The 11,207-nt window shown below is 48.6% G+C and overlaps 1 protein-coding gene across 1 annotated transcript in view; it reads right to left on the bottom strand.

Annotated features, from left to right (window-relative positions):
- Positions 1–11,207, bottom strand: part of VDR (vitamin D receptor) — a 67,395-nt gene that overhangs the window by 10,253 nt on the left and 45,935 nt on the right. Inside the window, exons 5-7 of the mRNA XM_006168578.3 lie at positions 6,409–6,593; positions 6,032–6,152; positions 31–202 (exon numbers count right to left, since the gene is read on the bottom strand). Coding sequence (XP_006168640.1) covers positions 31–202; positions 6,032–6,152; positions 6,409–6,593 — 478 coding nt within the window. The remainder of the gene's footprint in view (positions 1–30; positions 203–6,031; positions 6,153–6,408; positions 6,594–11,207) is intronic.

Here is an 11,207-nt window from a genome sequence, read left to right on the forward strand (position 1 = left end):
CTTTCCCTGAATACTGTAGAATCTTCTCACCTGAATCCTGGGATCATCTTGGCAAAGCCAATGACCTTTTGGATGCTGTAACTGACCAGGTCAGCCAGGTGGGGCAGCATGGAGAGCTGGGAGAGGTCCAGGGTTACAGAAGGGTCATCTGAGTCTTCTTCCCTCAGGTCTAGGGTGGAGAAGCTGGACGGCTCCATCATGTCTAGGAAAGATGAAAAAAGAGAAGCAACTATTTAAGACACACATACTCAGGCCGGTACCCCCTTGCCCGCCCCTGAGAGGACCTCATGCACCCTGGCAGCAGGACTAGCTGGGAATCCCACAGCGATGGCTGCCCACCAAAGGTCACTCTCCAGCCCCAGACATCCTTCTGGGACTCTTCTGTCAGCAGTGTGAGGTGGTAAAAGGAAAGTGCCAGATATGCTCAGGAAAGCAAGACTCCCTCAAGCCTAGAGCTTTGCAGACAAGGTGCTGTTCCTAACGATCTAGAAGGAAAATGAATTTGGGACCAGTCAATCCATGGGAAAAAATGTCCAACCTCACTCACGGTCAAAGAACTGCAAAGTAGATCATCTACACTCTTTACCTACAAATTAGAAACAAATGTTCCAATGTTGATACCAATATTTGTAAAGATGAAGAGAAACAGGTAATCCTTGTGCAGTGCTGGGATGCCAAAGCAGTAGTACATTTGTGCAGGTTATCTATAAAGATATTTGACAGTAGGGGGTCGAAAGCCTACGATTTTGTGCACTCTTTGGCAGGTAATCTCACTTCCATGAAATCATTTTAAGGAAACGACTTGGAACAAGTGTAAATATTTAGCCACAAGCATACTGTTATTGTACTGAAAAGCTGAGAAACCATTTAGATATCAAAATGGTAGAGGCTTTATGTATGTTGTTGTACTCGGAATGTTACACACCTTTCACAGTTATATTCTAGGGCTAGCAGGTGACATGGTGGTTAAGGCACTAGTTTCCCACATGGCTGAAGTCCTAGACCTCGTGCCTTGAAAATCATGCTGAGCACACGTGTGTGCATGCCCAGAATCCTAAGAGGAAAATGGAGGATAATGTATTGCGGCATGCCCATACCCCTGGGGCGATGATTTCTCATTTTCTCTCTCTCTCTGTTTCTCTCCAGCAAGCACACACATGCTATGGAAAAAAACTAAAGAAAAATAAAAATTATATTCTAGATGTATACTAGATGATATTGAAATATGTTACAACATACTATTAAGAGAAAAAAAGCAAATCTCTAGTCTGGATAGTACAATTCCATTTCTGAATACATATATATATATATATATATATATATCACTAGAGAGGGACAGAGTAAGAGAGAGAGAGAGAGGAGAGAGAGAGGGAAAGTGAGAAAGCAAGCCACCAGGTCCAGGACTTGACCCATGGTCAGTCATGTGGAAGTCCAGTGCCTTTAACCACCATATCACCTGCCAGCCCCCCATTTCTGAATATAACACATACACATAGTGAGAGAGACACTGACAAATAAAAAAATGTAGGCCACTCTATGACCCAGGAGTTAACGCAGCGGAATTCCATATGACTGACTACGCGGTTTGAGTTCTAGACCCAGTGGCTTGAGAAACACACTGAGTGTGTGTGTGTGTGTGTGTGTGTGCCCAAAATCAAGTTAGAAGGGAGAAATGGAATATAACACATACACATAGTGAGAGAGACACTGACAAATAAAAAAATGTAGGCCACTCTATGACCCAGGAGTTAACGCAGCGGAATTCCATATGACTGACTACGCGGTTTGAGTTCTAGACCCAGTGGCTTGAGAAACACACTGAGTGTGTGTGTGTGTGTGTGTGTGTGCCCAAAATCAAGTTAGAAGGGAGAAATGGATAGCAGCATCACCATTCCTCATGGGGAGGGGGTTTCTTCTCCCCCTCTCTCTGTGTGTCTCTTCTCTCTCTGGTGAATGCACTTGACCTCCAGGAAAACAATTTAAAGGAAAAAAAAAAGGCAGGAAAGAGACACAGTACAGTGTTAATGGTAATTATTTTGGGGTAGATAAGATTAAAGAGTGCGTGTGTGTAAAATTTAGCTTGTATTTTCTAAATCTCTAAAATGAACATGTACTACTTTTGTATAATATTTTTTTCTTTTTTCTTTCCTTTCTTTCTTTCTTTTTTTTTTTTAATTGCCAGAGAACATGTGTACTCACCAGAGAGTAAAACAGAGAAAGCACTCAATGGGCCTTGGTCATGCCACAATCCTTTCTCCTTAATTTCTCTGTTCTCTCAGGATTTGGGGTATGCACACATACATGACTAGCGTGTTTTTCTTTTTCTTTTTTTTGGAGAGTTTTTTGCTACAGGGTGCATGCACTCTCCAGAAAGAGAGAGAGAGACAGAGAGACAGAAAGCGAGAAATCACCCCGCAAGGGGGACGGCCACGCCTCAGTCCCCTCTCCTCAATTCTCCTCTCGGGATCTTGGGCACGCATGCACACACACCCGGCGTGAGTTTTAAGCCACCGGGTCCGGGATGCTTACTACATGGGAGTCCAGCAACATAGCCATTACACTAACTGCTGGTCCTACCCAGCGTGTTTTTCAAGTCACAAGAGCTGAAATTTGAATCACTGTTGGCCACGTGGGATCTGGTTCCTGTAACCACTGCTCTATGTGGTTGGCCTTTGCATGATCAATTTTTTTAATTAAAAATGTTAACTTGTTTGAATTTTATTTTTTGATAAAATTTTGCTATAGGGTGCATGCTCTTGCTGGAGAGAGACACAGTGGGAAATCATTCCCTGGGGGGATGGCCACATTGCAATTTCTTCTCTACCCTCCTTCTGGGATTCTGGACACACATGCACATGCATTCAGCATGAGTTTAAAGCCGCTGGGTCCAGGGAACCAGCAGTTAGCGTAATGGCTATGTCGCTGGACTCCCATGTAGTCGACCGCAGTTTGTGTCCTGGACCCGGTGGCTTAAAACTCACGCAGGGCACGTGTGCGTGCGTGCCCAAGATCCTGAGAGGAGAATGGAGGAGAAGGGATTGCGGCGTGACCATCCCCCCTGGGGGGTGATTTCTCGCTTTCTGTCTCTATGTCTCTCTCTGTCTGTCTGGCGAGCACACGTGCCATATAGCGAAAACCTCTCCAAAAAATAAAAAAGTAAAAAAATAAAGCCACTGGGTCCGGAACTTGAACCTCAGTTGGCCAGGTGGAAGTCCTGTGTCTTACCCACTATGCCACTGGCCCCAACTTGTTCGAATTTTTAACTAAATATATGCTATACTGAAGATGCCATTGTTGGGGTAAATGCCTTGAATCAATTAGCCTATGAGAAAGTATCAAAACTCCTAAATGATGTGGAACTACTATCAATCACTAAAGTATGAGTGCTGTGTAGCTTGTGCAGATTGACAGTGAATATACCATCAAGTGAAAAGAGCAGGAAGAAGAGTAGGAGGAGCTGGAAAGGCCAGTCAGTGTGTGCATGGCAAGTGCTCCTCCTTAGCCCCTGGTCACCTCCTTCCTGTCACTTTGGGTGTGTGAACACATGACTGGCTGTCCAGTTGGCACTGGGGTTCCTTCCACCTATTCTGAATCTGGACACAGCCCTGTCACTGAGTCTGGAAGAACTGTATCTGAGGGTTCTAGTTGCCCAGAGGGAAGGGGCTTTTTCATTCCTGCCCTCTGCGGGTAACCAAGAAGACACCAGAGCTGATCGAGAAGTGGGAAGAAGGACTAGAACAGGGAGAGGATAGGCAGGATAATGAAGAGTAAGAGCCAGAAGAAAAGCGCACTACCTCCTAGACTCTTGGGTGAGCTGGAGGTGACGTGTCCTCCACAGCCTTAGTGGTCTCCTAGGTGAAAATCGGCTGCAAGAGGACTCACACTTTCTCCTTTCCACTCCCATTTTTACCTTCTGAAGAGCCCAAAATCAAAATGCCACTTAAAAGAATCCAGTGACCCTCAAGAGGAAGACATGCAGACGCCTGATTTCACAGGAAAGAACACAGAAGGCCCACCCCGCAGAACTGGGACCCCCGCTTGGCCTCTTCCCCAGCACGGGCCCTTGGGCAAGATGCCTCTTTTCTGGAAGAGGGGGGCTGTTTTGAGAACTCTCTGTTGCGTGCAGTGTGTACGTGCTGTTCACATTAGGAGCCTTCACCTCCTCCCTTGGGCAGCCCTGGGCCGGTGGTGAAGTCCTGCTCACCCGGAGAGGTGGTGTAGTGATCCGAGCAGGAGGAGGAGGAGTCTCCGGAGTAGCTGGATGTGTATCTCGAGTTGGGCCTTGAGGGGTGGCTCTCTTCACTCTCGCCCCCACGAACAGGTGCCTGGAAAGGAAAGATGGGGTGTGAGAGACTCACATTTGGGGGACATCTCCCTCCATGGTTCCTGATCTCTGATAGAATGGCATCAAGAAGGGCCTATAGGAGGGGGAGGCCTCCCAGTGCCAGAGAAGCAGAGCAGCCTCCATCCTTTCCCCATTGTGCCAGGATGCCCCTCACCCCTGAACCCCTCCTCATGCTGTGGGTACACTCGGGTTCCCCACTAGCTTGTCTCAACTTCCTGGCCAGCAGGTAGACCTACCCGGAACTGGGTGAAGTCAGCATAGGTGGGGTCATAGGTCTTGTGGTGGGCATCCAGCAGGATGGCAATGATCCGCTGCTGCTCCTCGGACAGCTTGGGCCGCAGGCTGTCCTTCAAGGCCTCCTCCTCCTTCCGCTTCAGGATCATCTCCCGTTTCCGCTGCACCTCCTCATCCGTCAGGATGACTGTGGGCAGGAAGGGGGAGTCAGGAAGGCCTGCCACAGCTCCTCCAGAAACCTCCTCCAGTTGTTAAAGGCCCGAGATGGGAGGTGCTGCCCTGTCACACTGGGGGGTCCTGGGGGGCCCTCTTGCCATGGGGCACTCCAACGCCATTATACCACTATAGGGAAGAAAACCGGGTTTTCTGTGGTGAAAAGGCAGGTGCATGAGAGAAAGAAAAAGAGGATTTGAGAGACAAGATAGTTTGGGCACTAGGGAGTATAGGTTCTCAAGAACAAGCGGTGGGACCTTAGGCAAAATAATTCAACTCCCTGGGCTTTGGTTCTCTAGTTACTCTGTTAAATGAAAGGTTTGGGCCACATCATCTCTTCTCAGGTCCCTTTCTTGTTCTTTTGTCCATAAAGCATGAGTATGTGTGTGAGTGTGTATGAACGTGTGTGTGTGTGTGTGTGTGTGTGTGTGTGAGAGAGAGTGGGGAAGCAATAATACCTACTTCAAAGGATCAGCTGTTTTTTGTTTATTTGTTTTTGGAGAGGTTTTTGCTATAGGGCGCATATGTTTGCCAGGAAGACAGAGAAACAGAAAGCGAGAAATAACCCCCCAGGGGGGATGGCCATGCTGCAATCCCTTCTCCTCCATTCTCCTCTTGGGATCTGGGCATGCACGCACACGTGCCCGGTGTGAGTTTAAGCCACCGGGTCTGGGACTTGAACCGCGGTCAACTACATGGGAATCTAGGGATATAGCCGTTACGCTAACTGCTGGTCCCAGGATCAGCTGTTTTGAGAGCAAGATGCACCCAATTGTCTTCTGCTCTGTAAGAGTCAGTTAATACAGATTTCAATAAACGCCTCTAGTGGGAGCCTCAGAAAGGGCAAAGGACTTCCCCTATAGGCCTAGGCTTCCCCTAACCTGACACAGAGCATACGCTCATGAAGTGTCAGTTCTCTGCCCTCCACATACTATGATCCTGAACGAGACATGACAGTCAAGAGAAGGTGACAGGGTAACCTGGGGACACTCAGTGTTAGAAGCCAGGAGATGCTGAGGAAAACCTCTCCACATGGCCATTCATGTGTCCAAATTTCCTCTTTTTTTTTTTTTTTTTTTTAAAGACAGGTTTTGGCCCTTGGGCAAGATGCCTCTTTTCTGGAAGAGGGGGGCTGTTTTGAGAACTCTCTGTTGCGTGCAGTGTGTACGTGCTGTTCACATTAGGAGCCTTCACCTCCTCCCTTGGGCAGCCCTGGGCCGGTGGTGAAGTCCTGCTCACCCGGAGAGGTGGTGTAGTGATCCGAGCAGGAGGAGGAGGAGTCTCCGGAGTAGCTGGATGTGTATCTCGAGTTGGGCCTTGAGGGGTGGCTCTCTTCACTCTCGCCCCCACGAACAGGTGCCTGGAAAGGAAAGATGGGGTGTGAGAGACTCACATTTGGGGGACATCTCCCTCCATGGTTCCTGATCTCTGATAGAATGGCATCAAGAAGGGCCTATAGGAGGGGGAGGCCTCCCAGTGCCAGAGAAGCAGAGCAGCCTCCATCCTTTCCCCATTGTGCCAGGATGCCCCTCACCCCTGAACCCCTCCTCATGCTGTGGGTACACTCGGGTTCCCCACTAGCTTGTCTCAACTTCCTGGCCAGCAGGTAGACCTACCCGGAACTGGGTGAAGTCAGCATAGGTGGGGTCATAGGTCTTGTGGTGGGCATCCAGCAGGATGGCAATGATCCGCTGCTGCTCCTCGGACAGCTTGGGCCGCAGGCTGTCCTTCAAGGCCTCCTCCTCCTTCCGCTTCAGGATCATCTCCCGTTTCCGCTGCACCTCCTCATCCGTCAGGATGACTGTGGGCAGGAAGGGGGAGTCAGGAAGGCCTGCCACAGCTCCTCCAGAAACCTCCTCCAGTTGTTAAAGGCCCGAGATGGGAGGTGCTGCCCTGTCACACTGGGGGGTCCTGGGGGGCCCTCTTGCCATGGGGCACTCCAACGCCATTATACCACTATAGGGAAGAAAACCGGGTTTTCTGTGGTGAAAAGGCAGGTGCATGAGAGAAAGAAAAAGAGGATTTGAGAGACAAGATAGTTTGGGCACTAGGGAGTATAGGTTCTCAAGAACAAGCGGTGGGACCTTAGGCAAAATAATTCAACTCCCTGGGCTTTGGTTCTCTAGTTACTCTGTTAAATGAAAGGTTTGGGCCACATCATCTCTTCTCAGGTCCCTTTCTTGTTCTTTTGTCCATAAAGCATGAGTATGTGTGTGAGTGTGTATGAACGTGTGTGTGTGTGTGTGTGTGTGTGTGTGTGTGTGTGAGAGAGAGAGTGGGGAAGCAATAATACCTACTTCAAAGGATCAGCTGTTTTTTGTTTATTTGTTTTTGGAGAGGTTTTTGCTATAGGGCGCATATGTTTGCCAGAAAGACAGAGAAACAGAAAGCGAGAAATAACCCCCCAGGGGGGATGGCCATGCTGCAATCCCTTCTCCTCCATTCTCCTCTTGGGATCTGGGCATGCACGCACACGCGCCCAGTGTGAGTTTAAGCCACCGGGTCTGGGACTTGAACCGCGGTCAACTACATGGGAATCTAGGGATATAGCCGTTACGCTAACTGCTGGTCCCAGGATCAGCTGTTTTGAGAGCAAGATGCACCCAATTGTCTTCTGCTCTGTAAGAGTCAGTTAATACAGATTTCAATAAACGCCTCTAGTGGGAGCCTCAGAAGTTCAAGGTCTCTTTCACTAGGACTGAGGGTCACTTAAGGGCAAAGGACTTGCCCTATAGTCCTATGCTTCCCCTAACCTGACACAGAGCATACGCTCATGAAGTGTCAGTTCTCTGCCCTCCACATACTATGATCCTGAACGAGACATGACAGTCAAGAGAAGGTGACAGGGTAACCTGGGGACACTCAGTGTTAGAAGCCAGGAGATGCTGAGGAAAACCTCTCCACATGGCCATTCATGTGTCCAAATTTCCTCTTTTTTTTTTTTTTTTTTTTAAAGACAGGTTTTTGCTATAGGGCACATGGCTTGCTGAAAAGACAGAGACAGAAAGAAAGTGGGAAATCACCCCCTAGAGGGATGGCCATGCAACAATCCCCTCTCCATTCTCCTCTCAGGATCTTGGGCATGCACGCACATGTGCCCAGCAAGAGTTTAAGCCACCGGGTCTGGGACTTGAACCACATTCGACTAGGTGGGAGTACAGCGACATAGCCATTACTCCATCTGTTTGTCCCCATCTGGTCTACTTTAATGCATGTAGAAAGATTTTTTCCTCTTTGGTTCTTTGCAAAACAATCTCTCTTCCAGCTTGTACAGTCTTGAAGTTTCTGCCCAAGGAAGTCTTCAAGTCCTCCTGACGTCTCTGAAGTTTGATGCTCCACAGCTCTAAACCAGGACATTCTCTGTAGTTGCTAGTCAGAGTGTCTGAGAATGGGGAGACCCTACACTGCCTGTAGTTTTGTGCAGGGGCTTCTGGGGCGGCGCCTGCCTTCTGTGTGGAGCACCTGCCCCAGAGGGCAGGGCTGGGAGAGGGAACAGACCTCCTGGCCAGGGATTGCACAGTGCTGACGGCAGGAGTGGGCACTGGGGCCCGCGGCCTGTAGCTACTTGCTCTGTGCTGGTGCTGCCAGGGCATCTGCCCACAGAACTGGAGTTTCACAAGAGCAGAGAAAGGAATCAGAATCCCAGAGTGGGTGGGTTCCAGGCTTTGAGAAAGGCCCATTGGCTCAGGACGCTCAGATTGGGGAGGATGGGAGAAGGTATTGGGAGAGGGCCTGTGGTTGGTGAGTGGACAAGCAGGGCCACAGGCACAGAGGAAAGGGAAGCCCATGGCAAGAGAGGGAGCACTCTCTCCGCAGCTGAGGTAAGTCAGACCTCCCAGAGGAGGGCTGAGAGGAGGCCACGCCTAGGTGGTTGACTCATCTGCCCCAAGAGCTGCCAACTCTCCTCCCTTAGATGGTGTCTGCTCAGACCCTAAGAGGTCAAGCAGGGTGGGAGAGGAAGCAGCAGGGAGGGAGCATTCCAAGGAAAGGGAGGGTGCAAAGCCCTAGCCTGGGGAATCCAAGATTAGGTGTCTGGTCTTTCTTGCTCACGAGGGGGCGGGCAGAGGAGGTGGTGAGACTGGAGCTAGGAAGGTCTGTCACTCACATCGAGGGGTCCACGGCATGTTTCTCAGCCTTACTGGACTTCGTGATCCCCTGTGAGTCTGTGATGTCATTCTCCTGCTCCGGAAGCTTTTTCCGGCTCCTCCAGCTTACCCCGTCCAAAACACAGCCAAAGCTCCCATGATTTGACTTCCTCCTAACTCTCTCACCTCGTTTCCTAGCACCGTGGGACACATCTTCTGCTCTAGGCACGCTGACATTGCCGACCTGCCATTGTGAACGGCCACACGGCTGCCAGCCCAAAAGTAACTGAGCACAGCTTCCCTCTGCTGTTTAAATCATTGTGATCAGCATCTTTTCAAGACAGAATACTTTGGAACAGAACACCTGTAGCATCCTATAATCTTTTCTCAGTGATGCAGCAGCATCATTATGAAAAATTACTGAGCTTTGCGGGAAAAGACAATGACTTCGGCAACACATGGAGCCGTTTGCCCCACACCTGTGGCCATCTATGGCCCAGCCTGCCACACTTTGGGGCTCCGTGCTGATTTTCACAGCTTTCAGTCTCCCCCTAACTGTTAATCTGTGTTGTCTCTTCTTATTGGTGCCTGACTCTACAAGTGTGCTTCTCTCTCCTTGTAAAGTGACTTCTGATGTGTTGGGAGCTAGAAATCTTGGTGGTAAAGTTTGATAAAATTATTAATAACAGATAGCATGTGTAGAGTTTTTCTTTTCAATGTACCAGGTGCATTCTAAGTGCTTTTTGCATATTAAGTCATACACACACACACACACATATACCTTTTTTCTTTTTATGAGATATTTTTGCTATAAGGCACATGCACTTGCCAGAGAGACAGAGAGAGACAGAAAGTGAGAAATAAGTGGGAGGAATAGCCACGACACAATCCCTTCTCCTCCACATTCCTCTCAGGATTTTGGGCATGTACATATATGCGCCTGGCATGAGGTTTAAGCTGCCTGAAACTGTAGTCAACTACATGGGAGTCCAGCAACGTAACTATTATGCCATCTGCTGGTCTCAGGTCATGTATATTTAAGTCTTTGTAACAAACCTTTAAGGCAGGTGCTATTATTATCCTTATTTTTCAGATGAGGAAACTGAGGCTCAGAGCAGCCCTATACTTTGCTCAAAGTCACACACAAGTGGTAGAATTGGTATTCTGACCTGGGCAGTCCAGTCGGGAGTGGATGGCCATAACCACTCTGCATACTGCCTCTGCTCATGACTGGTTGGGACTACTCAGTAGGACTCTGGATCTGTGCCAAGGAGTCCTGACCTAAAGGTGTTCCAATCCATCTGAAATATGTGAAAATTAAATAAAGAAGCAGAGCTTGTAAATGATTTACTTTAAAAAGACAAGGAAGATTCAAGTTAACTTTTTAACATTGATACAAAGAGGACAGAAGAGGACAAAAAATGCTTCCAAATGAATGATGCTGACAACATCAGGTTTGGGAGGACCTTCTTCATCTTTAGATTGGTGGGAGATATATACATATGAAGAAGCAAAATGGGGAGGTAATATTCATTCACTCAACACGCGCTAACTGAGGCCCAACTATGCACCAAGTGGTGAGCTGACACTGGGGTGAAAACATACATCTGTAAAAACATTAAACAAGTGGGCCAGCTGGTGGTGTGGATGTTAAAATGGCTAGATCACACATAGCTGACTGTGTGGTTCAAGTCCAGGACCCAGCGGCTTGAAAATCACACCAGGCATGTGTGTGTGCATGACAAAAACCCTGAGAGAAGAATGGAGGAGAAGGGATTGTGGTATGGACATCCTCCTGGGGGTGATTTCTCATTCCCTCCCCCACTGTTTGTCTGTGGTGAGAACTTGTGCCCTACAGCAAAACTAAACAAAAAAAAAAACAAAAAACACAACAAGTTACGCTCTTTCCAGGATAGGTGTAAAATAAGCCAGAAGAAAGAACTCAGTTATGAAATGTTTTGGGTTTCAGGGACATAAAGTCAGCTAGGACTTGAAGAGCGAAAAAGAGGATATGGTGGAAACAAAGCTCCCTTCAGCCCGGTGGTGGGAAGGGCACAATGGAGTGAGCTCTGACTCTTGGAGGTGCCTCGGGGACTGCCCTGATGGCCCCACCACCCTAACCTGTGGAAGCTGACAGACCTATGCCAGACTGAATGCTGACACCATCATCTTTTTAGCTTAGAGGCATGGCATTTTAATTTCTCTGAGCTTCATCTATTAAAAAATAGAAGTACTAGGCTGGCAGGTGGCATGGTGGTTAAGAGTGCCGGAATCCCACAAGGCTGACCATGGTTCGGGTTCTAGACCTGGCGGCTTGCCTTCTCACTTTC

Source organism: Tupaia chinensis, unplaced genomic scaffold (assembly GCF_000334495.1).
Source record: "Tupaia chinensis unplaced genomic scaffold, TupChi_1.0 Scaffold145870_1, whole genome shotgun sequence".
NCBI classification, from domain to species: Eukaryota; Metazoa; Chordata; class Mammalia; order Scandentia; family Tupaiidae; genus Tupaia; species Tupaia belangeri.